At 38.9% G+C, this 27,900-nt stretch overlaps 3 protein-coding genes across 11 annotated transcripts; all 3 read right to left on the bottom strand.

Moving 5' to 3' along the window:
- Positions 1–932: 932 nt before the first annotated feature.
- LOC122278774 (polyadenylation and cleavage factor homolog 4) lies at positions 933–9,217 on the bottom strand. Its single transcript, XM_043088970.1, has 6 exons — positions 8,401–9,217; positions 5,964–6,065; positions 5,364–5,624; positions 4,029–4,478; positions 1,722–3,692; positions 933–1,224 (listed from the first exon to the last, which is right to left on the bottom strand). Exons 1-6 carry the CDS (start codon positions 8,764–8,766, stop codon positions 1,210–1,212), a joined length of 3,165 nt encoding a protein of 1,054 aa, XP_042944904.1. The 5' UTR covers positions 8,767–9,217; the 3' UTR covers positions 933–1,209.
- Positions 9,218–10,989: 1,772 nt separating this feature from the next.
- Positions 10,990–15,733, bottom strand: LOC122278777 (heat stress transcription factor A-3-like). Of its 5 annotated transcripts, none has more exons than XR_006229343.1 (3): positions 14,737–15,733; positions 11,361–13,763; positions 10,990–11,243 (listed from the first exon to the last, which is right to left on the bottom strand). XR_006229343.1 is itself a non-coding variant. In XM_043088974.1 (2 exons), exons 1-2 carry the CDS (start codon positions 15,571–15,573, stop codon positions 12,642–12,644), a joined length of 1,959 nt encoding a protein of 652 aa, XP_042944908.1. In that variant the 5' UTR covers positions 15,574–15,733; the 3' UTR covers positions 10,990–12,641. The 5 variants fall into 5 exon arrangements, 1 of the variants encoding a protein (XP_042944908.1); XR_006229344.1 differs by having other exon boundaries at positions 10,990–11,667; positions 12,253–13,763; XR_006229345.1 differs by having other exon boundaries at positions 10,990–11,655; positions 12,253–13,763.
- A 1,440-nt stretch (positions 15,734–17,173) lies between these two features.
- Positions 17,174–26,950, bottom strand: LOC122278776 (serine/threonine-protein kinase CTR1). Of its 5 annotated transcripts, none has more exons than XR_006229341.1 (16): positions 26,200–26,949; positions 25,334–25,635; positions 25,095–25,239; positions 24,828–24,931; positions 23,517–23,731; positions 21,588–22,025; positions 21,403–21,443; positions 20,384–20,452; positions 20,184–20,284; positions 20,000–20,084; positions 19,799–19,897; positions 19,133–19,201; positions 18,889–19,020; positions 18,304–18,398; positions 18,030–18,226; positions 17,174–17,956 (listed from the first exon to the last, which is right to left on the bottom strand). XR_006229341.1 is itself a non-coding variant. In XM_043088971.1 (15 exons), the coding sequence occupies exons 1-15, from the start codon at positions 26,791–26,793 to the stop codon at positions 18,130–18,132; spliced, it is 2,586 nt and encodes an 861-aa protein (XP_042944905.1). In that variant the 5' UTR covers positions 26,794–26,949; the 3' UTR covers positions 17,174–18,129. The 5 variants fall into 5 exon arrangements, 2 of the variants coding, with proteins under 2 accessions (XP_042944905.1, XP_042944906.1); XR_006229340.1 differs by having other exon boundaries at positions 17,174–17,436; XR_006229342.1 differs by having other exon boundaries at positions 17,174–17,436; positions 23,523–23,731.
- Positions 26,951–27,900: the final 950 nt, after the last annotated feature.

The following is a 27,900-nucleotide window of genomic DNA, read 5'->3' as shown; positions in this document are numbered from 1 at the left end:
GGGATAAATTAATCCAAGAAGTCCCCTCTTATGACCCAAACCGAAGATCTTGAATTTGTGTAATCCTGGCGTGCAACCGAAGAGCTGCAGAGACAACCAACTCAAGATATTCCAACCATCAGATTATCCTTATTATTATTATTATTAATCGAAGAGGCTGTAAATTTATTAAAAAGTCCTCACTCGTGGCATAACACCACAATCACCCATCAGATGAAGAATATTCGGCAAAAATATAAAAAATAAAAATCATATGAATAAAATCTTATCCAAACCGTTGTTACGCTGCGGTTGTCGAAGTAATCAAGGGTCATATCTCTACTTAGGTGACAGCATCTATGATCATCAACCATTCTGGAGGTGATTAAGGATCCAAATTACTAATTCATAAAGGAATATATGAACTTGAATGCTTGGTAGGGGTAATTCCATCATCACAACAAAACCTTGAAATCTAAAGGATGCTCTCATTTACACCATATAAGATAACGACCTAGCTTGTAATAATATATTCATTCAGGTTTACCAAAGCACCAAAAGGGGGCAATCCAAAGACCCAACATCCAAGTAAGAACAATCCAACACCAATTCAAGGTGTAAAAACCCAAGAGGTCAATTAAAAAAATTGTTTTCGAAATTGGGGAAGAAACAGATTTTTTTTTTACTTCAAATTAACAAAAAAGACGATCCATTACTGTCCCAGAAACCAAATGATTCAAGAAATGACGCTCACAACCACACCGAAAAGGGTAAGAAAGACCAACTTCGTTACTATTTTAATGATACAGAGAGCAGATCCGATTGCTGAGATTGAAAGGACATGGGTCGAAATGAGCATTTCCTTGTGTTGCTACCATCAGATTCTGGTGTGAAGAGCCTGCCGCTTGAGGAAATCAGAAACAAATAATAGACCAACACATCAACCACATTAGTGAGCAAAGTTGGGGTGCAATGCACTTACTGACATTTATATGTATTGCTTTCAAACTTAATTAAACGGGATAAAGACAATAGGCAAAAAATATATATAGAAGAAATGTGAGCAGGAACAACAAAATGAAGAGCCCTAAGCACCATTTTGAGGCACAACAAAATTATCGTGCAAGGACCCTGCACGTTTAAGCTATGTATAGTACACCTGGATTTCCATCGTCAGCTTCTACTAAAAGAATCTGGCTTATGGAAGGCTCTAACTTGCCTCAAAAGAATTTATACATCCTTCTCCTGTCAAAAGAAGTACCATCAAACATGCATCAGAGTGGGCTATTCATTTGCAATGCAACAAATAACAGCAGGAGAAAAATACATTTTCCACCCTCAAAACTTAAAAAGTACTTTACAGGGCCCCGAATTATTAAAACCGATACACTGCACCCTCCAACTAGAGTCAACTGCCAAATAGCAACCTCCATTAAGATATGGGAATCAAGATTTTGCCATGTTTCATATCTTAAAGGTTAGAATCAAACAAATGGTAGTTGGGAGATGCAGGTGTAGGTTCTAATAATTTTGAGTAAAACACATGTTAGTATCAGGCCCACCACTTGCACACATCTCAATTGCCAAAGTGCCGGATCAGAAAATCTAATCAGTCACATCCTTCCACGAATTAGAAACAAAATACAGCAAAGTCTCCAAAAATTTTTAAAAGCAGGAACAATGGTGGGTCTGATCCTTCCTGATGTCAGCACAAGACATACTAGTTAAATATCGAGCCTTACCATCTTAATACCACTAGCCAGTCCCAAGTCATGAATTGAACTCTCTGAAATACAATTTGCATGCACAATGGGACCCTTAGCTGCATTGTCATTTGAAATTTCTATCTCGCCAGCACAAGATGAGATGGTCATATACACTGCTCCTTTGAACATCCATTCATCCCTTTCTTGGCAGTAAAAATCTTCAAACACCTCTCCACACAAAACACAGGCACATTGAGTTTCATCTGCAGGAACCAAGTGCTCACCCTCGACCAGGGTCTCACTAGACTCATAGGCTGAGTCAGACGACTCAATGCCAGATGCAAGTCCTGCCTTCCCAGCAACCCAGTCACTTGAGTTTGTATACCATCTCCTTGATGTGCTCATTAAACCATTAGGTTCAGGCTTTCTCTGAGCATGCCACTCCAAGTGTCTATCAAGACATTCTTGAAGCTTCAGTCGAATACCACAAATACCGCACTGAAGTGGAAGGTCATCAAATAGTCCATTGATCACGGATGGATGGAATTCTCGAATTACATCTGGCTTGAATTTGAAACCTATGAGGTTTTCGATTTCCATTGGGATGGATTGAGGCATCACGGGAGAACTTTGATTGGCAGGTTCTGGCAAGGATACCCCATCCCTTGTCATCGGAAGATGGGTGGCTGGGGAATCAGTTACAGAAGAAACTGATGGAGAGCTACTCCCAATGGTGCCTGGGCTCTTCTTTTGTGATTGATTAGGAATTTGAGTTGGCACAGGAGTCGGCACCTCGGTCTTTGCAGCCGATATTAAACCTTTAGCAACTAATGAGCTCAAAAGGTTTGAAATTGGATCTGAGGCCTTGTTCACAGCACTTGAGGTTGGTGCAGATGCACTACCTGCAAGTGATGAAGGTGGTGGACCAGATGGCAAAGGTGGTTGTCCTGCATTTCTTTGAAATATACTGGCAGGAACTGGTGCATTATTATTTGATGAACCTAATGAAGTTGCTGACACAACACTGGGCCCTGAGGATGTAATCTGCACTGGAGGAGGCCCACTTGGCAGGGGAGGCTGAATACCAGAGTGTGATGGCGTTTGCCCGATGTCTGGGACAGTCAGATTAGGTAGGCTACCCGTAATAGAATTGTTAGAGAAAATTCCACTCTTCATAACAGCTGCTAACAAACTACTTGTGCTTGGTTGTCCTGGAGATTCTGTGGCAAGATCTGAGTGGTCTGATGCAGAATTCCCCACTGTTGAGGGAGACCCAGTATCAGAGACTGAAGGGAGGATTGGCTTTCGAATCTCACCAGAAGGCATGGAGTCTGATTGTTGCTCATCATGGTGTCTTGGTTGAAAAGAAGGCACTGAAGCAGAAACTTGTAAGCCTCGGGGCTGCAGCTTTTGCAAGGGTCCTGGCTGAACATTTGGATGCTGGAAAGGTGATGAATCCTGAGCATATTGGTTGGAAGGCCCCATGTTCGACTGGCCCAAAAATTGAGCTCCTTTTAAATTAGGTCGAGGCAGGGACAGAGTCTGTGGATGCTCCCGCTCAGACAGATTTTGCAACTGATGATGTGAAGGGCGTACTACCAATGAAGGCGATTGAGGATGCTGGTGCATGGGTGACTGTGCAGATGGTAATGCTGCTCCCTGAGACTGAAACCGCTGCTGTCCTACTGTTCCAGTGGACCCCGACACTGCATTTATTAGAACCCCAAGGCCCCCCATCTGCTGATGACCTCCTATTCTTGATATTGAAGAAGCTACACTTGTTGACGACTGTGTGAGAGTGGTAGCAAAGCCTTCTGAGTGGCCTGAAGTATGGACCAACCCATCAATGGATTGTGATTCTTCCAACGGCCAGGAGGATGAAGTCCGGCTCCCAAAAGAAGTAAAATCTTTCTGGCCATTATACATAAAATCAGTGGAAACTTCCTTATTGACCTTTGACACAACATCATCTAAACTGCGTGGTTTTTGAAGGTGATATTCAAACCCCTGCACATAAAAAATCAGTCATAACAAGTCATAGATGGTCCAAAGTCCAGCAGTGCTTTTTAGAAAAGAAGGCAGCTTGCCCCTCAATAGCAAATACATTACATGCACTTGTGGTTAAGCAATATTTATCTTTAAAGAAGTTCTTATAGCAATCTGAGGCTGTAAAAGGATTCAGTCTCTGAAAAGAAACTACAAATACATATCTGCATCCAAGTAATAATAAATTCGTGCTTTTTATTTTTGCTCTTTTTACCTTTTTTTGTTTCCATTTGGCACTCAAATCAAACCATCAATAGGCATCAGACTCATTTTCAAAGTTCAATTCCGCTAACTTACCAATTTTTCTGAATGATTTTTCCTTGGGTCAATAGGAATATCGGATGCTCCATGAGCTGTTGATTTGGAGTTCACATCATCCCACATGAACTCCTCTTCTTCAGAATTCTTCCAGCTACTAGACATCACAGTGCTACTCCTATGTGCAATACTCTGTGTTGGCTTTAGTTGTGCATCAGCATATGCAGATTTGGGTGCTCGATAGTTGGGCAATCCTTGTTTGATATTGAAACCATTCTTCTGGCTAGAGATTGTCTCCGCAACACTTCCTACAGTTCCATACCAGGGTTTGTCATGTCCTTGCTCAGTCATCCTCCCACCAGTTCTTTCATTTCCTGAGCCTGAATTCCTTGAAAGATCAGAAGAGTATTCATAGTCTCCAAATGCAGCACCAATGCTCTTCTCATGAACAGGTTCACTTGGTCCATCTCTATTAGTTCGCTGAACATTCTACAAAATTTGCGACAGTAGTAATGAAGGATACAATATCATGAAATCATAAAAGGGGAAACTTACGCCTTAAAAAAATTACCAAAGGCACTCTTAAAAAAAGATCTACCCATGAAAGGCCAGCACTCATTATGGATCCACCCGTGTCTCTGGGTTGAGTCTACTATAGGCCCAGTCAAGTCAACAGGCATTCTTTCGGCCTTCATAACTTTACTAGAACAGGTAAATACTAACATTATTCCTTCCAGCTAATTAGTAAAGAGGGAAAACAAAAGCACGGTAAATGATTTGGTAGATGCACTATGAGGTATAGTGAGAATGAACACAAACAAATATCTTTGTGAGCATAGGCAAGGGAAAATCACATTGTCATAAATATATACTGTTTTGTCATATTATTAAAAATAAATTTACTTAAATAAAGGTATTTCTAGTAAACTGGCTTCCACTTCTATATTCACTGATATATCAATAAACAAAACTTTGATGGGGGCATAATGAATAGGTTTTTCATGAGACTGACAATGCAGATAATAGGACAAACTGAAAGCAAGGTTCAACAGCAGCCATTATGATGGAACCCTAGCATCATGGAGAAAGTAACCACTTGCATTTCAAGGATCCAGACAACTTTCATCAAACTACAAATCCACTTGCATGCATGGAAGCAGGACATGCAATCCTTAAATTCCAGATAAGGGAGATAATAATCATGTTAAATGTTATCCAGCACAATGTTGCATGCCCAAACTTTCAATGCAGGTTCTCTTGCACATTCCACTCAACATTTGATCATATGGTTTCAATGACAAAATACCTCAGAAAAGCTTTGCTACACTAGGATAATTACTCCAAAGTCTAAACGTAAAACATGATTCCACATACCCTGCTAGACTGCTGAAGCCGCTGCCTTTCTAAATACTTGGGATTTACATGAATGCTGTGTGGTTGGCGTTGAGACTGCAAATCTGGCTTAGATGTTGTAGTAGCTACTGAAGAAGAAACATTGATTATGGGAGTAAAGCCAAGTTCTTTCTCAATCATCTGAAGTGCCTGAGGAGGGAAGACTCCTTTCCAAGTTCCAAAAAGATGACGCATACTCGAATGTACAGCAGGATCTACTTGCCTATATGCCTTGCAGAAAACCTAGAAGTGCAGATAAGAATTGAAAACTATAAAGTAATAAGCAAAAAATCCCACATCATACATACGAAGAATTGTTTTTTATTTGGAAGCAGGCAGATGTATGATCAATGAATGAATGCATGAAAAAAGTATGAATAGTTCCAATCTCTTTCCTTTAATGTACAATTCACATAAAAACATCATAACATAAAGTATTCCATTGTTCTTTTCAGAGTAGTGCCTAAACATCACAACAATCTCTTTCTCATTCCTTGTGATAGGCACAATACCTAAATGCCTATGCTGTAACCAGAAAAGCACCTCCATTGAGAAAAGCTACGCACAAGATAAAAATCTGACCTCAGGTAGTCTAGCAGCAAAGTACTTTATGTAATCCCTCCCAATATTCTTTACGATACTGTCTAAAAGATAGAGTGAAGGCAGCTTTTGCTCACTAGGAACCTGCAATTTTAACTAATAGTTAGTTATAATATACCAGACAAGTTCCTTTCAACAAAAAAGTGACTAAACATGCAAGGATCTAAAACCAGAAACTCCACCACCCAAAAAGGGGGGAAGGAAAGATGCTTCAAATCTGATTATTTGAATCCACTAAAGCCAAGAAAAAATAAGACCAGCAAACAACACGCAGCGGGTACCATCATCTTCACAAACCAAGTGTTCTCCAAAACCACGGAGGCAGCTATGTGGAAGTTCTCAACACTTCAGTAACAATAAAATTAACCAAATAACTTAAGAGATTCAATAATAACGATGCCTATAAGGGCAAAAAAAGAAACAATCAAACCTTTCAACTCTCACCGAAAATCAGGATCATGCAATTCTTAGCGAACACCACTTCATGTAAGAAAATTTTCCAATACCAAATCCTGTGAAGTGTCCCAACTATCTTTTGCCTCCCATACTGCTTTATCATGTCAACAATGAATTCTTATCCCTCCCACAAAAGCACTTTTTCATTATCACATTCATTGTGGAAGTAACTTCATTTGATATGTCTTGCAATGTTTCCCATTATCTCTGTACTTTCTAAAGAACTAGCCACCCGTTCTAAATTCATTATCATAAGGAGAAAGAAATCCTATTTCTACCAGCTCGATCACTCAATATTCAAGTACCCATGCACCCCTGTCCTGTCCACCCCCACATCACCTTGCTTCCGAAGCAACATCCTCATCCTGATAAAGAAGGTTGTAACTGGGTATAATATTGTTAAAACTTTATTATGTGTTGGCTTCTGCACTAATTGCTCAAATGCAAACTCTAAACCTGACCATCTTTCAGCAATTGATTTATTTCGTTATGTATTGTTATATGCTTCATGATGGAATATAATATATCATAGGCTCGACAATGACTCCCATGTATAGATTCAATAGTGCTTTGATCTTCATAATCAACTGAATATAATTGCAAGTATGAAACACCCACAAATCCAAGTAGATCCTCATTAAAGGAATGATAATCTCTTTTATAATCAAAGGAATGAAAATGTCTAATATTATTATTTTTCCCGCCATTATCCATATTTCCTTGACAAAAAAACTTCATATAACAGAATTAATGCTAGCCAAAAAGTGATGTTGCATTCAGAATAATTGAACCTGTGACAAAGTAAAATCTCTTGCATTGGACATGACATCCTGATTCCATAGAACAGCTACATGTAGTGGGATCTAATACCCATGATCAAGAAAAGGAACACAACTGACATATATGAAAGCAAGATCTAAAATGTGACAAAATCGTCTGTTTCAGTTGTAATGATTATACAGTTATGACGCTATGCTGCAACATTATACGATAAACGTATCATAAAATAAAATTGGCAGAATGCCACACGGCATTATTACGTGCACAATCATTTTTTTTTAAAGTAAAATAAAATTATATTAGAACAAGTACACAGGGAGTATACCACAAATCATAAGGATGGAACATAATGATTTGGTCCCAAAGCTGGTAGAACCCATATTCAGCAGTAACTATGTTCTTGCAGAATGCAGCCCTCTTTGCATACAATCTTGTAATAAAGTTCCCGTAAAGCTGTTCACTATTCATTCTATCTCATATCTTTATAATATAGAGACAATAGGGCCATTGATTTAAGAGTTGGCACAGGCAACCAAAACATCATAAAATGGAAGCCGTACACAAATAGTGGAATTAAAGAAAATCACAAGGGAGACAACTTGCAAACCCCCATCACATTTGATTGCCGACCAAAGCCTTGACTGAAACAACGATACCACACATCAGTCTGATATCTTCCAACCGTTATCACACATAAATACACGGATTGTGGATTTCATTGATATTTTTTTGCGAACTACCATAATAAAAATATTACCTCGCGCACTGGATGCAAAGCTTAGAAATGCACATCAACATCGTTCACACATATTTGGAAAAATAGAAGGGAATAAGAGAAGGAATAATCAGTAAGTTAGATTGCGTTGATTTTGAAACCATACCACCACTTTGTGAGCAACATAAATACCCCACATGGCACATCCAAGTCAAGCACTTTATACACAAAATACCGGGGCATTAATTCAAAACCATAAGCATTCCATTAACCCCAAGTTACACATACAATATAACTATCTTTACTTTCGACGAAACACTATTCTAGCTGCATTACCATGTAGTTTTTCTTTGATCCCACTTTTTTTTTTTTTTTTGCTTTTCCTTTTCTATGCCAAAATCCCGTACAATTCAATTCAAGCAAAAATTGGCGCCACACCCAAAAGAATCGTAAAAAAATTGGGTTCACCTCGAGAATATTGGCGCAGACAGTGGCGGCGATTGCCTTGGCAGCGTGGAGGTTCTCCCCAGCAATTATAGTCAAGTTAGTGATGATAGGCTTCGAATTGAAAGTGAGCTCGGCGAGCGCAGTCCTGTACTGGCTGATGAGTTCCTGATGCAGCGGCGGTTGAGGCTGATAACCCCCTCGGCCAGAGTCGTTGCTTTCGGAATCTCTATCACTCGGTCGGAACCTTGGCGGCGGCACCACAACTGATCTCTGAACGAAAGGGCGGCCATTCCCGTTCGGGTTCTTACCGCGCTCAATCTCCTCGGCCAATCGGGGCTTCTTCAAACCCGGCTCCCTCGATCTATCGAAGGATCTACGCGTTTCCATTACGATACAAGACAAGACCAATATTAAAACCCTAACCCTAATCCACTATTTATATTCAGTACATCGTACTAACCCAACAAGAAAAAAAAAAATACATCCAGTGAATTCCTGTCAATTCGATACTCCTCTTACGTGGAGTTCATCGATATCTAATAAATCCAGAAAACGAAAACAAGAGAAAAACCATAGCCTAAATTGTACAAGCCAAAAGGAAAAATCAAATTAAAGATAGAAATTAAAACCCTAGTAATGAATTCTGACACATATTCATGAATTTGAGAAGAGAATTGGAGCTTTAGAGAGAGGAGCTTGGGATTTGGGTGCGTTAGCAAGAAATGTGTGAGATAGACATACACGGGCTAGAAGCTCGGGTTGGGACGGCAAGTATTCATGGATCGCGAGAAGGAGGCGTTTTTTTATGATCGTTAAAACCTTCATATTGGTGTGGGTTTCGATGTCACGGAGAAAAGAGGTGGGTTGTGGTGGGCTGGCTTCGGCGTTTTTGTTGCGATTTTTTAACATGAGCTGTTTCGGCCCACTTGTAGACACTTTGGACACACTACCACGGCAAGCATCAGCGTTAGCTACAGCCCACTTCTGCCTTCTTTCCTTTCTAAATAGATACGAGGTATTTACATAAAAGTCACGACATTTTATTAATTTATTTTTATAAAATTTATGTACCTCTCACTAAATCATCCAATTTGAGAAGGGACGTGTTCCAACATATCTTTCATCCTCTACTTCATTCGAACATTTTAAATAAACATGATCTTGATCAATTTATTTATATAATTTATATCAGTAATTACTGTAAGATGAGTTTTATAGTTATTGATTTATATTTTTGTCAACTTCAGGCCAATCCTACATTATTTATATAATTGATTAGAAATAGAAATTGTTTCGTCTCATCTTTTCTTATTTACTTCTCAAATATTACTCAAATATAAATATTTTTTAATTTTTAATTTTTAATTTCTTCGCCTAACCATGTTACCCGTTTTGGGGTGGGTGGGATTGTGGTGTATGACGGGCAACATAAGCATGAGTGTTCACCAATTCGATTAACAGATGGTTCTGTTTTCCCATTGCTAGCCTCAATGTAGTGTAAAAAAGATGCGATTTCAGATTTTACTTGGAGTAGATGCTGGAGAAGTTTCTATGCCAAGCTTATGTAAAGTGTAAATCTTGAATGTTGGCTTCTCCCAGTCCCAACGGGGAGTTCAATATCGAATATTTTGGAACTTCATTTATCACATGAGAAAATCCCCTTTGCAACCGGTTTATTAGAAGCACACCACACGCCTTCAAATAAAAATAAAAATAAAAAGCACACCACACACCCAAGACAAACTTGGTCCATCATTGCCAGCTCACGGTTTTACTCCCTCCCTCCCAAGTTCCTCACTATTACGCTCTCTCTCTCTTAGAGAAAAATACTCCCTTTCGAAAGTGAGGATATTTTCTCCATCCCTCCCTGATCTGCTCTCTCCCTCCCTCCTTAAGTTCAAGAATCTCGACAACACCCAACAGGATCTCAGACTTCATAAGGAAGAGGAAGCAGATCCAAGTGAGAGAGGCAAAGGAATGCGAGGGATTTGGGTGGTCGGAGTTAAGGATCATGGCAATGAAGCTATAGACTGTCTCTGAACGTGGTTATGATCCCAGAATGGTGTTGTGAAGCTGAGAAAACATGGCGAATAAGAGAAACAGAGAAATGATGAAAGGAAGAGGAAGGATCTCGGCGTGGCTTTACCGGAATGGCGCAAGATGGCAGAAAGTGGTTGATTGGTTTTTCATTTCTTCTGCTCCTGAAATTCATGTCGCTGGTGTCTCAACTTCTTGTTTCCGTTGCTGTGTAGTGGTGGTGTGAATGGGAGAAACTAAGAGGTGTTTCAAGGTGATTCCCTATGGTGGTGCACGATGGAGGGTTGAGACCGGTGCAAGAAACCCTGCTCTATTTTGACTTCCTAAAACAGTCTCTCGGGTTGCATGTGGCGATGTTGCAACAAATCTGGCATCGACTCTGTTTCTCTCTGTGTCGACCCTTTCCTCGGCAGCTCGAGACGGTCAGGTGAGATTGGCGAAGGGGAGAACGCAGGGTGGGGAGACGCGGGAGGAAGGGGTAAAAATTTCAAATACAAAATGGGAGAGGTAGGACTGAAACGCGTGTTTAGAAGAAAAAAAATAAAAACATGTCAACAAGTGTGCAGTCAGCAGTGTGCCGTGAACAGTAGGCGAATGTGTAGCAAAACTCTTATTACGTATATCATAAAACTCACGTGCTGTAGCACGGATTTATATTACGAGCCTTAGTATGAACATGTACGTACACAGGAAGAGTAAAGATCAGTCCCTGCCTAAATCCTTTTAGACACTGCCGGCGCCATTGGTGATCTGTTCTGGCATTTAGTTACTTGTCAAAAGAAGCGCGATGAGTAAGCAAATGGCATGCAGGTGCCCTTTCACACGAACTAGCATGCCATCAAACCCACAAGGATTACATCATAAAACGGTAGAAAGGTATCGAAGGTTGGATATCATTATCAATCTATATATACAGGAAATAGATGATGGTGAAAAGCTCATACTTAGAAATATACAGCCCTGCGGCTGTCTGCGCAATCACCCAACAGTTTCCTCACTCCTCCATCCTGCAGACTGGCCGACCCAAACTTGCTAATTCAGTAAGCGATGCTTCAAAGAGGATCACAGAGCACCAATTTTGTCAGACGCTGCATGAATTATATGCAATGCAAGTAAGTTAGCTTACGGAGTCCCCCATGAGGCAATCGCATTCAAGTTTTGAGGTCCGCCAACAGTAACGGATTTTCCACATACATTCCAGTCATGGATATACCAAGAAATCAGTAGAGCTTAAGCACCCTGCAAAACAGACTTGTCCAAGAAGCCTAGTCATGACACTTTTAATCGAGTTTAGTGAAAAAAGAAAAAAAGAAAAAAGATGAGCACGGAAATGTAAAAATTATGGTCAACTTTGTGTTGTCCAATAATTCACATCCACAATAGATTGCAGGCTTTTGAGGTATTGATTTCACAGTATTGGCCTCTCTGCAGGCTAGACAGCTTCAAAATCCTGCCCAGTCAAAGCACCCACCACAAGCACGGTGGACTGAGCAGAAAAACAGACTTCTCACTACCATTATTTCCGCGCAGCTTGTTTCACTCCTTTCAGAAAGTAAATGATATAGTCGAAGCTGCTGAATATATCTAGATTTTAAGAACAAAACGTCCTTGCATTCAAATAATTTGAATGCCAAGTTTGTAGAACCAAAAAGTGTCTCCAGTGAACTAAAGTCATGAAGATGGATTTACAAAGCCCGACACCAGGCATCAGCCAAGCTCTATGATCATCCTCTTTTGTAATAGTGAGCAGCTTAGTATGCAACAAGAGGACAAATGGAGTTTTTTTATTTTAACCTTCCAACAAGAATGAACCATTTTATGAATAAAACATCTTACCCAAACCATACAATGCTAGAATGAGCATTATAGAATATGAAACCAAGCCCGGGGAAGCATGATACTCAATCCGAACGTTCACAAACCTGCATTGTTCATAACTTGAAATGTATTTGTCAGCAAGAAAACCCTGCATTGGTAATACAAACCATAAGATAGAACTTGATGATAGAAATAAATAGACAGACTATCTGAAAAAATAAAAAATAAAAAAATGAATAGCAATATAAAAAAATTAAATTTATTGGGGTGGAAGCTGAAAATTTAGAGAGAAAAAATGAACACTGCAATTAATTGAATATATTTGTCAATAAATTGTCCAACGTTTATCTGTTCAACTAAATGAACTCAGATCCACAAGGGCACCACGTGCAGAAGCAAATGAAGCCTTATGGATCCATATTTTCGGGTATATCATCTTTGGGCTTGTGATCTCGACTCTTAGGCTCATCAGAGGGGGATTTGTCAATTGTCCATTGATCAATACCCGAACCTTCTATCTCTTGCAGGAAGCCTAAATCCCAGATATCTGTTAATCCGCCAGTCACTTCCAAATCAGTAACTTCATAGTTGATTGGATTTCCCCACAATTCATTGCTAGGCACAGACATGCTGGCACACGCATCAAAACCCATGCTCCATATATCCTCTTTTTTAACAATTCTTTCAATCCCTGGAGACAACTCAGATATCATCTTCTCCTTCGTTATTTCTTCTGGGAAAGATACAACATATTCTGGATTACGCTCTTCTGGTGAGCTTATGATATTCTTGCCTTTCAGGTCTTGATTCCCCAACCTTGACAACCCTTCTCCCACCTGCTCGAGGGTTTTGTTAAATCCCTGCAGTACTGGTAGATCTTCTGGCATGATCAATTCATCTGATCCAAATGGTATGCTTTCAACACTTAATCCTGCTTGCTCTATCATAGCAACCGTATCTTGCGAAAGAAAATCCTGAGACTTTCCAGCAGGAACTGGAATCAAATCTTGGGCTACAGAAGTTGTAATGAGGTGACTCCAGTCTGGTTCGTATTTCACAATCCGCTCTTCCATGGAAGAATCTGATTTACCCATTTCATATTGATGCTGCTTCACAAACTTCCTCCTCACTCGTGAAGAACCTATTTCTCCATTTACCTTCTGCTGTTGAAGCCGGGCTAAGAATGCTGGATTTTGCACCAACTTCGCCAAGAAAGAAACCATTTGCTTCTGTCTTTGCTCTGCAGACTGGAGCCTCTGGTTCACTGCTTCCATATGGTGAAGGGTCCCTTGCTGCTGCTGCTGCAATTCAACAACCTCCTGCATCAACCTACCCTTCTCCTTTCTCAACTTCTGTATCTCACCTTCCGGAATAGGCCTCCCAGCTTCAGTAGAAGGCTGAACATAGACCCCAATCTGTTGGGACTGAGATGATTTGCGCCTCTGAATGTTCTTCAATAGATGTTTTTTCCCTCGCTGGAAAGCTTCATTGGCAAACTCCCACCTATCAGTATCAATCTTGCGGAACCCCTGAATACAGTAACCAAATTGATTTTTAAAATGAATGAGGAAGGCATAGAAGTCCAGAAAATAACAGAAAATTTTGATGATTAACACTGTAATACAGTAGTTCATCACACATAAAATCTGAAGCTGTCAATTTTCATGGGTAGAAGATGCCGAATTGCTTTATAATATAATCTGTAAAATCATAAAATCAACTTCCCTAAACACAAAAAAGATGGTTCAGATGATAATGTGCAGTATCTTGACTAACTTGGACAGAAACAAATGGATGCAATAAACCTGAAATTCTACCTGCAGAAGAAGAACACCCCACTCTGGTACACACGAGGGGAAGATGTTCTTTGTTGGCGGAATGAAGACTAGAGCATGCCGCCTCTCAGCCCTAATTATGAGCCGATGAAGGATTAACCTTTTTACCATTACTAAGACCTTCAGTCTTCACCATATTAAGTTTCATAAACAGATAATTAAAGTCTACATGAACACGATCCTTAGAAAGTACACCTCGAGATAACATTTTTCTTAGATAAATCCACCATACACAAACTCCAAACAGTAGAGTAGACTAATCTAAATCAGAAAATATTTATCGGAGATCACAAGAATACCGCATCTTCATCCTTTCAACGGTACAAAATAAACAATAAGGATAAATAATTTAAATGCAAGACATTATAAATTATACAACAGAAACTAGTTCAATCCAAAATCCGATACAACGAATTAAGAACAAACAAATGTACAGCAGCAGATCCTCCAGATAGGAAAGCCAACAGATTTAAAAGGAGATTATTTACACATTTGAATCCAGTTACACACCTAATTACAGAGTAAACATCAGCTAAAAGAAAAACAAAATACTAAAAAGAAAGAAGAGAAAAATACAATCGAAAACAGTAGGAAACAGAAAACAGGTAAAAACATTTTACATACAGATCACACCAACCATTACAGGCGGTGTTACCGTAATACCCACGTAAGTATTAAGCTGGCGAACAAAACTCGAGAAGTTGTTGTGCTTGAAATTCAAAGGAAGGACCAGTTTCGCAAAGTCCACCGGGTCCCACACCACGAAACTCTCTCCGCTGACGCCCCATGATATGATCGCGTCAAGCGCCGGGTCTTCCACGAGGTCGAACGTCTTCGACAGAAATGGCGGGGTAGGATTGCCCTGTAAGCGCTCGAGCGGCTGAGGCACGGCGATATTCTCCGCGTCTCCTCCTCCTCCAGTACTCGACGGTACCGTTCGGGGTATTTCGCAGAAAGAAGACGATGGGCTTATGGTTGAGAAGGCTTCGAATTCCGTCAGGGGAGGAGATGCCGAGAACCCAATGTTCTCCATGAAAAAACCAGCTTCAGCGTCCATAAAGAAAGACCCGGGCAAAAGAGGTTGCGACGTTATTTCGGATGGTAGAGGAGAGATTCCAGGAGTCTCAGATTCCGGTTGGGCTGAAGAAGACAAGGATGCACCAACGGAAGCTTTACCCGTGGATTTAACGGGAGTTCTGGGTGGAGATTTTGATAAAGGTCCGCCAATCGAATCCATATGTATGTGTGCATATATATATATATATATATGTGCGTATAAGGTTGATATGGTCCACAGAGAACACGTTTCTGTTGAGGGATGAGAAATTGTGTAGTCGGCGAGAGAATGAGAAATGAGGGTTGTAGAAGGGTTTATAAGGGGAGTCGGGGGATTATACCTACATAAAAAAATCTTGGAAGAGTCGAAAGGCGGTGGAGGTTGGCCTCTGCTTCTTCGTCTTCTAGTTCTACGGCTATGGTTGTCTCGTCGGTATTTCCGGGCCATTGATTTTTGCTTCTAGTTGAGAGAGAGAGAGAGAGAGAGAGAGCACCGACCTTTTGAGGGAGCTGGGAAGGTTTCCAGGCAGTTCCGCTCGTTGAAAGGTCGTTCCCGTGTGGACATCTGGTGGAAAGAGATAGTTGGGGCCCAGACCTCCATAGATATTTTTGTCACTGTTGCTTCCTTTTTTTTTTTTTTTTCTGCGGCTGTGTAGGCCGGTTTTACTGTTGAGAGTCTGAGCTGAAATTGCTTGGGAACGAAGCGAACTCAGTGGCCAATGGAAATGGGAAGAGAGTCCATTTGAGATTGGGGACTTCGACTCACACAACGCTGTTGCCGCGTCAGTATGACCTCAGGTCCAACCAATCATTAAAAGGAAAAAAGCCAGCATATTGATTGCCCGCACTTACCCGCGTCAAAGGTAAGAAATTGAGATTCGATGGTCGTGATCAAATCTTCGAGATTTTCTCTCTCTCTCTCTCTCTCTCTCTCTCTCTCTCTCTCTCTCTCTCTCTCTCTCTCTCTCTCTCTCTCTCTCTCTCTCTCTCTTTTTAATGTGTCTTAATAGTTTTCAATTCAAGAATTTGGGTTCTTACTATCATATTAATTGTGATTTAAAAATGCAGAAGAAAGTTTTGTTCAAGAAGACATGGAATTGGATTTTTAATCTTAAGGCACGTATGCACCTGATCAAAATCAGTCCCCCATCCCCTAACGCAGCGTCCTTTGTAAAGAAGAGACACCCAATGTTTGTTTTTCTTGAAACAATAATAAATTAATGTAAAAGGTTACTTCAAAAAATTTAATGTATGTGAGTTTCAAGACTTGTATATAATTGGGAAATAATGGCATGATACCTTTCTTTAAATAAATAAATAAACATATCTTATAATACAATAGAAATATTTCTTAATTGCTTGTTCGACTTAGATGGACTAATTTGGATAAGAGATAGACGCAATAATGTCGTTTGTGTCTAGTTTTTTATAATGTAAATGCGACAAACATCTATTGATTTATATCTAGACCATCAAACTCAGTCGGATAATTAGAGAATTTTTACTGCAATGTATGTGTATATATATATAATTTCAAATTTGTTGGGCAATCTCGTATCGTTGTTTGTATCTAAAAATATTAATTAGTACGTAGAAAGCCGCCAAGAAGCTAGTCAGTCAGGTTTGCCCTTTGCTTAGTCGGAAGCTATATAGTACATATCACGTAAAAAGGTTCCGTGGGTGATAAAACATACAGCAACTACAGCTCCTCTCGCTCCTTTCAGCCTGTCCCACTCTGTCTTTGTCGCAGCCATGCCAACATTTGTTTTCTGCCGCATCCACGCCAAATTTCACTTGGGCTCACACCCTCATGACTCGGAAGCTGCGACATCGTCCTGTCTCCTGAGCCACGAGACAGGATGATGTTCATCATGGAATATTGTTTCCACGAAATTTTACGACCTTGCAGTTGCCCAAAAAGGAAGCGTTTAAAAGATGCTTACGTTCACAGTGCATATGTGGCAATCAGCCTTATGAAATATGCTGATAAAGACTTGGCGATAATTTTATAGTTAGAAGGCAGTGCTATAGGGAAAAAACATGGAAGATCTGCTAACCAATTGACTGCATTTCACAATTGGTAGTAAATACATGTTAAGAAGCTCATCTGGTGTACAACGCCGGCAAAGTCGCTTCCCATCAACTAATTCTAACTCTTTACATACAAAATTATGAAAGTATTTGTACAGTTTTCCATTATGGCACAACAGAATGACCTTGCAAACAATAATATGTAGATGGCAGTTCCTTGCTTTGCGTAAAAAAATCGGGGTTCTCAATTACCAATTAGAAGACATGTACAACAGAGATTCTGCAAACAATCAAACCAATACAATCCATCAGGAATTTAAAAAATGGCCATTAAGCATAAACAAAAATAAATGACAACCAGGATATACTCGCTCAACACCCAACCCGACCCTACGGCGGCAGAGGAAAATAACCGTTATCATATTGCCTTAAGACTGCCAACATTTACTATTCTCAAGAACCAACAATGAAATTCAAACCCCTACAACATGCATATGCCATTCCTAGATTTCATTCAACATTGCAGCCACTGCCAGGTGGCTTCCACAGGTACGAGTACAACAAACAATTACCCATCTGCATGAGCCATTCCCAAATAAGATGTGTCACACATCACTTGAAGAGGAAACCTCAAGTTCAGGCAGTTCCTTGTAAGCTACACGGTTCCACTTCACTAATTGCCAAGAACTTCAGAGGCAAAAGAAAATGCAGACCTGGAATCTCACATAAAGTTGATATTTTAAGGCTGCTTAAGATTCCAAGGCCTTCGGCCCCCTTTTCCACCTGATAATATCTATATGCTACAGGGAGGTCAAAATCTTGGGCACCACTAAATTTTGGAAACCAAAAGCTGAAGTTTTAGGTGCACCTGACCTGAGACTATATGAAGAGCTTGTATTGCCTGGCAGACATCAAAAGTCAAAAGAATGCTGTATTATGTGCATGAATAAGTCCTCTCACATCTTTTGCCCCTTCAGGTACTTAATGGACCTGGTTGAGGCGTGGAAGGTTTAATCAATGGCCTCAAAGATTCCATGATACTGGAAAAGGATGGTCGTTTCCAGGGTTCACTGCAAAACCATTTATTAATGAAGAAGCGAAGGAAAATTGAAGCACTAAGCATTTAGCAAGTAAATGCTGAACTTACTTGGCCCAGGACGCCTCAATTATTGAAGCCACTTGAGGATTTAAATCACGTGGAATTTCAAGCCTTTTCCCCTTAAAGCCGACTGCTGCCACAACCTGCAAAGCAGTAAACATTAAGCCATGAATAATCAAACAAATGAGCTCAGGCAAACATCTTGCAAGTGAGTGCAGATTTAAATCATTTAATTGGAAAAAAAATGCAAGAGGTATCGCAAGTTAAGCCACATGATTAGTAGACCCAATGTGTGCTTTTATTTGATAACAAATTTATCCTTTGAAAAGATTTTTTAAAAAACACATGATCAAAGATTTTACTTAAAAAACAACAGGCACAACGCAAGAGAAACACCTAATTAGAGATAGAAAAAGAGAAAAAAAAATCATGGAAATTGAACCCATTAAAATCTACAGAAGATGTCCAAAGGAATAGAGCATCACAGCCAACCTCCTTAATATCAACTTTAGGGACAAATTGATTATTTATAGATTCATCTGACTCAGAAGTACAGAAACTATAGCTTAATATAGACTTTCCACGAATTCACTTTCCACAATCTATCTTGGCAACAACATACATATTACGGACCTGTGCTGGATTCAAATTACTCCATGGCTGCTGCAATGTTGCAAGCTCCCATAAGATTACACCAAAGCTGTAAACATCGGATTTTTCATTTGATGGCTCATCACGAAGAACCTCTGGGGCCATCCACTCAGGCTAGTAACACATAAAAAGGATCGTTACACTTTACATATTACAGCCATATGGCTTATGTGACTTTATAATAATAATCAGCTAAAGTATTGTTATCAAGTTCAATAGAACTTACAGTACCAGCGGCTGACTTCGATGACAAAAATGTGTTTGCCTTTAGTCGGGAAAGACCAAAATCGCAAACCTAACCAAAAAGAATCATACAAACAACGTGAGGAAAAAGTGGAAAGTGGAAGCAACAAAGACAAAAACTTCTCTGCAAACTGTGGCTCTAAACCTAAAAGATAGAAGCCAGGGATGGTAACCAAAGACAACACTGATGACCAATATCAACAAACGGTAATATAGAACCAAGCAGATAACAAGTTTATTGATAAGTCAGTCGATTTTATTAAAAGTGCAGAGGGCTGAAGCCCAAATACAAGGTGTAAATAAGAGAAAGCACTGATGACCAATATCAACAAACGGTAATATAGAACCAAGCAGATAACAAGTTTATTGATAAGTCAGTCGATTTTATTAAAAGTGCAGAGGGCTGAAGCCCAAATACAAGGTGTAAATAAGAGAAAGCACCCAAACTAGAAAAGATAGTGTAAACAGGAAGACATAAAATGGCAGATAACAGATATGGCTCTGAATATTCTGCATCTCATTCATACAAGCTCATATCAACAAAAAATAACTCGAAGCCAAAGGAAAACAAGAGAATTAAAGTTATATTGCCAAGCTGATTAATCATTGGCGCGAAGATTGGCAAGCTTCAATACTTTTTCACTCCTACCTTTACTGTGTACTTTTTGTCAACTAGAAGATTGGGTGATTTTAAATCTCGATGAACAATTGGAGGGTTGCTTTTATGAAGATAATTCATTCCTTTTGCCTGTATTTGACAGCATACCAATGATTATCAGGAGCTTATAGAGATAACAGAAGAATATACAGAACTTAAGAACAGCAAATGCCAATCTTTGGAAATGCCTACCACATCATAAGCCATGCTCAACCGACGCCTCTCATCCAACATCTCTCTAGCCCCAGGCTTATGCAAAAGTCTATACAAGCTACCTCTGCAATTTAAAGTCAATATTTTAGTTCATTGAACAATCGATGCCTTTTAACCAAACTTTACATTCCCTCCTCTCTCTCATTCTCTCTCTTCAAAAAACCTTGATAGATATTCTGTGACTATGGACAAGTTTGGGCGCTGAATGACCGCACCCATAAAAAGAACAATATTCGGATGCCGTAGGCGTTTCATTATTGCAACCTAACAAACAAAAGAAGAGAATTCATATCTCAAATCAAGGCTAATAACGCAATTCTCAATATTAGAGTAAAATCTGTTCAAACTTTTAGAAGCACATACCTCCCTCAAAAATTCTTTGTATCGTTCAGCATGAAAGTCTTGTTCCATGAGAATCTTCACAGCAACTTCCTGGAATGTAGAATTTGATGTGATAAATATGATAGGATAATAACTATGTAGTTTCAAACCCTATTTATCAACCAAATTTATACAGGAAACACAATACAAAATGGATCAGATATCGATTATTAGCTTAAAATGGAACTTCAGGAAAATACTGAAAGCAGAGTCCATGTCAAAAAACCCAAACATGAAAAAGCTGAAATAGGATGTTCGCCATGCAAAAGAAGATGCAATCTTCACCATCAAACCAAACCGTTAGCCTATACAACATCAGGATGTGCCACCCAGCAAAAATAGATGCATAGCCAATATATATAGTGAAATACTGTTAACTCCAAAAGTTAGTAACTTATGACAGATCACATGGCTAAATGATACAACTACAAATTTGACTATAAAGGTGCAGATTATTGTCAACAGAATGTAGACATAGCAACAAAATTATACAACAAATAACCCAAACCATCACGGCGTTCATCTCATTTATTTCTTAACAAGTCTTCACCTAAATTAATAATATTCATTAAAAACATAGAAATCCTGAAACTTTCACAATTTCTCTGAATCAATTGAACAGCCATGCATGCATCTAGAAGTTCACTTCCATACACAAATGGTTCTTCATTGAAATAGTATCTTGATCCTCAACCGGACCTCTAAACCCCAAAAATCAACATAATTTTTCTTTTCTGTAAATAATAATTTTATTGATGACAGAAAGTAGGCATGGTCAACATAATTACACATTTGAATTGCAAACACAAAATCTAGGACATAAATAAGCCTTGATATCAACTTTATTTAATGTAAACCAGTCTTTGCGTCTCTAGATTTTACATAACACAAAATATTCTAGGAAATAAATAAGCCTTGATATCAACTTTATTTAATGTAAACCAGTCTTTGCATCTCTAGATTTTACATAAAATATAATAATGAAAGGATAATTTGCTTACCGAACCATTCCAATCAGCACGATGGACAGTTCCAAAAGAACCTGAAAACCAAGTTAATCTAAGTGCTGTTTGTGCAAAATTGTTAAAATCAAATGCATAGCAGGATGGCTATATGGCCTCTCCATGCATTAGAGAATTATATTGTTTGTACTTGAGATTGTCTTTAAATGAGGTCAGAAAAATACCTGCTCCAATTCTCTCTTTTAGAACAAGAGCACTCCATGGTATGTTGAAATCCTCTATATCAAGAGAAGGATCTGCACTTGATTTACCAGGAACGAGCTGACCTCCCTCAATGAACCTTGAATCCTTAACAGGATCCAGCCTTGAATTAGACAATACAAAAAGTGGTTGAACCTCTCTCCGCCCAATTGGTGGAACATTTTTAAGATGGGCTGTATCTTTGGCCATGGTAGTCAAGTGTGTAATATTCTGAGCAGGATTACAAGATTTGAACAGTTCAGAATCTTGATCCTCGGCACTTGACTGAGGAGGGTGCAGCTTAAAACGAGAAGTTTCACGATCATCACTCGTTATTAGCATATTCTCGTTCCCATCAGTGTACTTCACATCATGCTGCTTGGGACGCATGGAAACCCCAGGATCTTCATCGACAACAGTTCCTGTGATGATAAAGGGCAATTGGTTGTGAAATGGAATCATTAAACAAGATCAACCAAAATACAATATCAATTATGGAAACTTAACTACAATATAGTAATTGTCAAAGTTATATATATATATATATATATTTGGATTGGCACAAGGTGTCCAGGAACGTCCTGAATAATCCCGGGAGTGCACAAGCCCTCGGTAAAAAGTTTCCTACAAGTGCACCCCGTGTAATTCAAATGGAAAATCCCCCAATTAGATGACCCCCAGAGATTGTTTGCACTCAAGGCAATTTGAACCTTAGACCTAGGGGGAGAATACCCTCAAGCCCAAGGCCTTTACCACTTGAGCCCAAGGCCTTTACACAATTGAAATGACAGACAAGCGTAGAATTATCAAAGAATGCGACCGAGCAACACATAGGCCTGCATTGTCCATCTATGGTCAATGAGCAAGGATCTTAAACTTATATCTTATGTACAGAGGCCACCATGCTCATTTACATTCATTGGACTTCATAAGTTAAATTTTTAACGAGAAATTACAAGTATTTCTGTACATTATTGATATCAATAAAGTGAGAATCAATTAACCTTATGGAAACACCAAACTAATGTAAATTAATAGTGGACAATTGCTTAGTCAAGTATTATGGTCATTACAAGGTTACTACAAACTCTATAATATATATATATGAAGTGAGCCAGCAGACACTCTCCAATAGCCCATATCTGGAGCTCAAATTTGAGTTCCCTAACAACCATCAACTTAGGCTCATAAGCTATCCAGCACGAGTGTCAATGCAAGTTGACATCAGGGTTGAATATCAAGCACACTCACACCAGAAACCTAAAAGTTTTCATCTATGCCTCTCATCTTATAAATAAATGGCCGTAAGAAACCAAAATCTGAAGATAAATTATATAAATGTAAATACAAGTTTCAAATGTAAGCACATGATATGTAGTTGTGATGCATGTGCCTTCCATATGGCATATGACCTTATACAGTTATTCATTCCATTTCAAACTTTACTGCCCCTAACATACACACGTTATAAATCATGGTAAAAGGTTGAGCAGAACAGCTGGATATCAAATCTAATAATACAACCTAGATGCTAACTTGAAAATGACCTATAAATGGTTCAGTTCTTCCTGCTATGTTAGGGAAAATATGTCCATATATTTACTTATAAAAAAAAATTCTATGCCCATATGAGGAGTCCTTTGTAAACAATTAGCTTACTACAGTTTGATCGGAATACCAAGTATATAGACAACTAAAGCATATATGAACAGCCACAACATTCTTAATATTAGCAGATCATTATAGGCAATAAACAAGTCTCTATAAAGTATACCAAATCCAAAGAAAAGCAGCTAGAATACAACGATATGAGTGTGTGCTTATATATATATATATTTTGGATAGGTAAGAAGAATTAATAAATAAATATAAATACACACACTCATATATATTTAATTTGGTGCTTTGACAACCTCCACCTGTGGATGGATCATCAAATTCAATATTGAGTGATTGGCAGTCTGAGAAAAACTGCTTGGCCAGTGACCTGAAATCAATGGTATGGTCAACTGGTTTAAGTCGTGGAAAGCGCAATGGCGAAGAAATTGAGATGGAAGAAGGACCATTGAGCAAGGAATCTGGCTCGCATAAGTAGCCTGGCTTCCCAATCAAATCAACCAGATATTCCCTGAAATATAAAAAGATATGCCTCCTCATTAGGCGTCATAAAATAGATTGCACATGTGTGCAGATATAATAAATACCTGCATAACTTATCAAAAAAAAAAAAAATACCTGCATAATATATATAAAGAATATTGTATATATTATTATAGGGTTAGGAAAGTAAAAATATAGATTTCAATTAGTAATGGACCAATAAGAAAGGTTATAATAAATCCATGGCATCAAATAACTAAACAAAGGGTTAAATCCTAAAGTGGTCTCTGTCCTTTGCTTTAAAATAAAATTACTCAGGCTTTTCAACTTACTGAAATTTTCACCCTTTATGCTTTTAAGATTGATCAAATTGGTCCCTCTGTTAAAAGTTCTGTTTGTAAACCATTCGACATTTGATGTGGCAAGCCCCCCAAGAAAAAATTAAAGTAATATAAATTTTCCAAAATCATTAAAATAACATATATATATATAATTTAGAGTATTTTTATTAAAAAGTTTTTACTTTTTTTCGCCATGTGGCATGCCACATCACCATGTCTAGCAGTTGGTTTACTAACAGAATTTTGATATAGGATCCAACTTGATCAACTCTTAAAATGGGAAGACAAATGATATTTACAATCGTGGAATGTGCAAGTGCCACGCAATCCCTTTGAAAAAATTGAGTAAATATGGGACCCACATGATAAAAATCTAATTTTTTTAATAGTAGATTACACTCTTTCGAAAAGATTGTGCGGCAAGGAATTTTTTTGATAGTTAATCAAGAAGTTTTATTCACAGAAGGAACACAGAGGAATTTGATTTTAAGGAAAAACAAAAGGACCAATTGAGTATTTAACCATAAACAAAAACACATAACTTAAATCAGGCCAAGTGAGTCTTTTCTTTAGGTGGTGGGGAGAGGAGATGTTTTCCACCATAGTCAAAATCTAATTCTCAAAAAACTGAAGTAGGACAACACTGCATAAATAATCTTAGAGCAATAGCACCTTTAAATAATTTCAAAAATATTTTTTGAAAAAATAACTTCAAAAAATGGATCATAGGTATTTAACCCTTCTTATAATACGATCAAGTAACACGATACAGACAAAGCATACCTGTCGAGCCCAAACCGTACAAGACAAGAGGAAGCATCATCTCTTGTGCAGTATTTACAGCCCTTGGCTATTCGACATGGTAGATCAATTGCGTCAGCTAGCAACTGCAGAATCGTATTAAAAAATCCTTTCATACAGTAATTAAAAAAAGACCCCACAAGTCCTCAGAGAACAAGTACACAGAGTAACCAGAGGGAAGAAAAATATATTTTAAATTAAATGAAGATACATAGAAAATTGAATAAATGATATACGTTTGATCCTTACCTTAAACAATATAGCACGATGTCTGCAGAGGCCGACAGATAGATTACCTATTGGAATGACAACAGATCCCAAGCAATCCTTTAAATCATTAGTGCACTCTTTCCATTTGGGGAAAAAATCATTTTCTCCTGTGGAGGCTGAACCCCTTGTAACAGCAATAAAGAATTGTGGTTACAAAAGTATGATAGGAAGAGTTCTTCTGGGAATTTGTGGATAGAAAGTGTGATCAGCAAACTCACCCCATGCGGTTGCAGACGAGCTTTGCAAGCTGATCGACAACCTCTTTTGTGGTTATGCAGCTACAAGAAATGCTAAGAACCCTATTTTGGAGTTCCTTTAAGCTTGTATCACTACGTCGATCAATCAAAACCACTTCAATTGATGAATCAGCGGTTGAGTCAACAGACTTTAGGGATTCAATTGATGGAATACGACCCCTCTCTTTAAGATCAGTGCAAACAGTCCATACATATGGATCCATCCCATGAATCAAATAAAACCCATCAGGGACTTTGTCAAAGTATGACAGGCAGCCATTCACCTGATGCAGATTAGATTAACAAAACAAATCTGTTAAGTATTAGATACATGCATCCTTACCCTCATTTGGTTGCAAATAAATATAGAAAAAAGAAAATGGAACTTAGAAGCTTGTTTTTAACCCTAAGATCCCGAAACTCAACTCAACTAGAGCAGGCAGATTTATAGGTTCATTCCATATAGATTGATATAATCTATATTATTATTTGCCAACGAGCTCTGGTTCAAATGGCACCTCTTCCCCTTGTGAGAACAATATGGGTGATGAAGACCTATGATGAAGATTTAACAACACGAGGAACAATATTAGTTGTAAAATCCCAGGACGGGATTTAGATGAGCATCAAAGGTAAGCTAGCGATTACGGAACCACTGATCGCAAGTCATCAAAAAATCCACTCTCAAAAATAGGCATATCAATTACTACAAAATGCGCATACTCCTCAACATGTCAACAGAAATCCCTAAGCATAGATTTCACTAACTCTATGAATCAGAAACCTTATTCCCAAATCGAAAAAACATAAACTATAGACAAGAAAAATAAAAAAACGATAAACCATACCCAGAATCGATGAGACACGGCCTCGATCGAACTCGTCCTCGGGGCGGATTCGTCCGGCACAGGATCCAAGAAATTAGGATCCTCGACACAGGTCGCCTCTGACGAAAGCCTCAGTGCCAGAGCCAGTTGCAATTGGTAACTCTCCTCCGTCTGCTGCGCCCAGCTCTTCCCAGAGTACGACCCTCCTCCCGTGGTCCCCACCGCCTTCGCTCTCAATTCTCCGCCGCCGCCGCCCAACCTGGACAGCACGTCCTCCTGAAAGTAACCGAAGCCTTCGATCTCGTTCGCCACCGCAGCAGTAGACGGAGTCGGCGCGTAGTACTCCCCGGAGAGAGAGCTCTCTCCGAAGCTGCTACCGCTCGATTGCCTCTGCAACCCGATCGACGAGTAGACGTTTCCGATCCGGTTACCCCTGTGATCGCCAACTGCGTCCCAATCGAGCCCCCTCTCCACCTTCCCCTTGTTGTTGTTCTTGCCCTCTCCGGACAACGACTCGTAGAACGACGTCGTCGAAGCTCCGGGGACGGCGCCGAACTGGTCGTCGGGGACTTGGCTCAAGAGCGTGTAGTTCGATCTTCTAGCGGGCATGTCCATCGAGATATTTCAGACTCTGGCGCTCACAAAACCCTGGAATTAGAAACCCTGGAACCCGCCATTGCTGGAAAGGATGTAAAGGTTCACTCTCTAGAATTTCGGTGTTTCTCTCTCTAGAATTCAATTGCCAGGATTGAGAAAATGAAAGCGGTGCGCTTTTATCTGGTGGCGTAACTGTAATATTCTTTTTGAGCTTCTTTTTTTTTTTTTTCGAAGCAATAGAAACTATTTTGACAGTCTGGTGACGGTGAGTGCTGAAACCCCAATTGAAGCGCATCACTGTATGGTTTGGCTGTACTGCGTGCTTGTATTAAAAAACATCTTTATCTACCCGATGACAAAATCAAATCGGGAAGAAGATTATCTTGTCTTTAATCGGGATACACCCTTTTTTTTCTATACATGTTAGCATTAAATAAATAAATATTTCGTAGATCATAAAACATTGTAGTACTCCGAGTCCAGCATTGGATTACGATAACGAAATGCAAAATTCTTCTGATTATAATTATTTTGAATTAAAAATAATTTATTATGAAATAGTGAATTTAATAATATATTTCAATTATACAAGAATGTTTAATGTGATGTACTTTTAAGTGACTTCTCAAATCAATCGTTAATATATATATAAAAATAAAAAAAATAGCATTATTGTTTAAAGTATAAAGTATGAAATTATAATTTGAAAGGGTTTGTTTGGTGAGCACTAGAATCATATCAGATACAATATCTAAACTCCACACACCACCAACTAGGTGTAATTTAATGTTATTCTAATTAATATTGACATCGTAAATCAATGTATTTTTGTCCCCTTTCTATCCTTCGCGTTCGTATTCGATAATTTGATTGATTATAAAGTAGATTATATATTAGAGTCAGTTCCAAAGCAAGGACGGATCTTCTAACAGATATCAAGCAAGCTTTATTGCTCGTGCCCGTCTTGTACCATTATAACTATATAAAAAAAGAGCAAGTAGCTCCTCTGATCAAATGCCAATGTTCGTTGAACTTGTGCCCCATAGAAAATGAAATATAACTCACAGTTGTTGGTTTGGCTTGGATAGACGACAAATATTCTCCCCGAATGGGAGCCGTCTTGCA

The sequence above is a fragment of the Carya illinoinensis genome, chromosome 10, assembly GCF_018687715.1.
Source record: "Carya illinoinensis cultivar Pawnee chromosome 10, C.illinoinensisPawnee_v1, whole genome shotgun sequence".
Lineage (NCBI taxonomy): Eukaryota > Viridiplantae > Streptophyta > Magnoliopsida > Fagales > Juglandaceae > Carya > Carya illinoinensis.
This window is presented reverse-complemented; position numbering and strand designations above follow the sequence as displayed.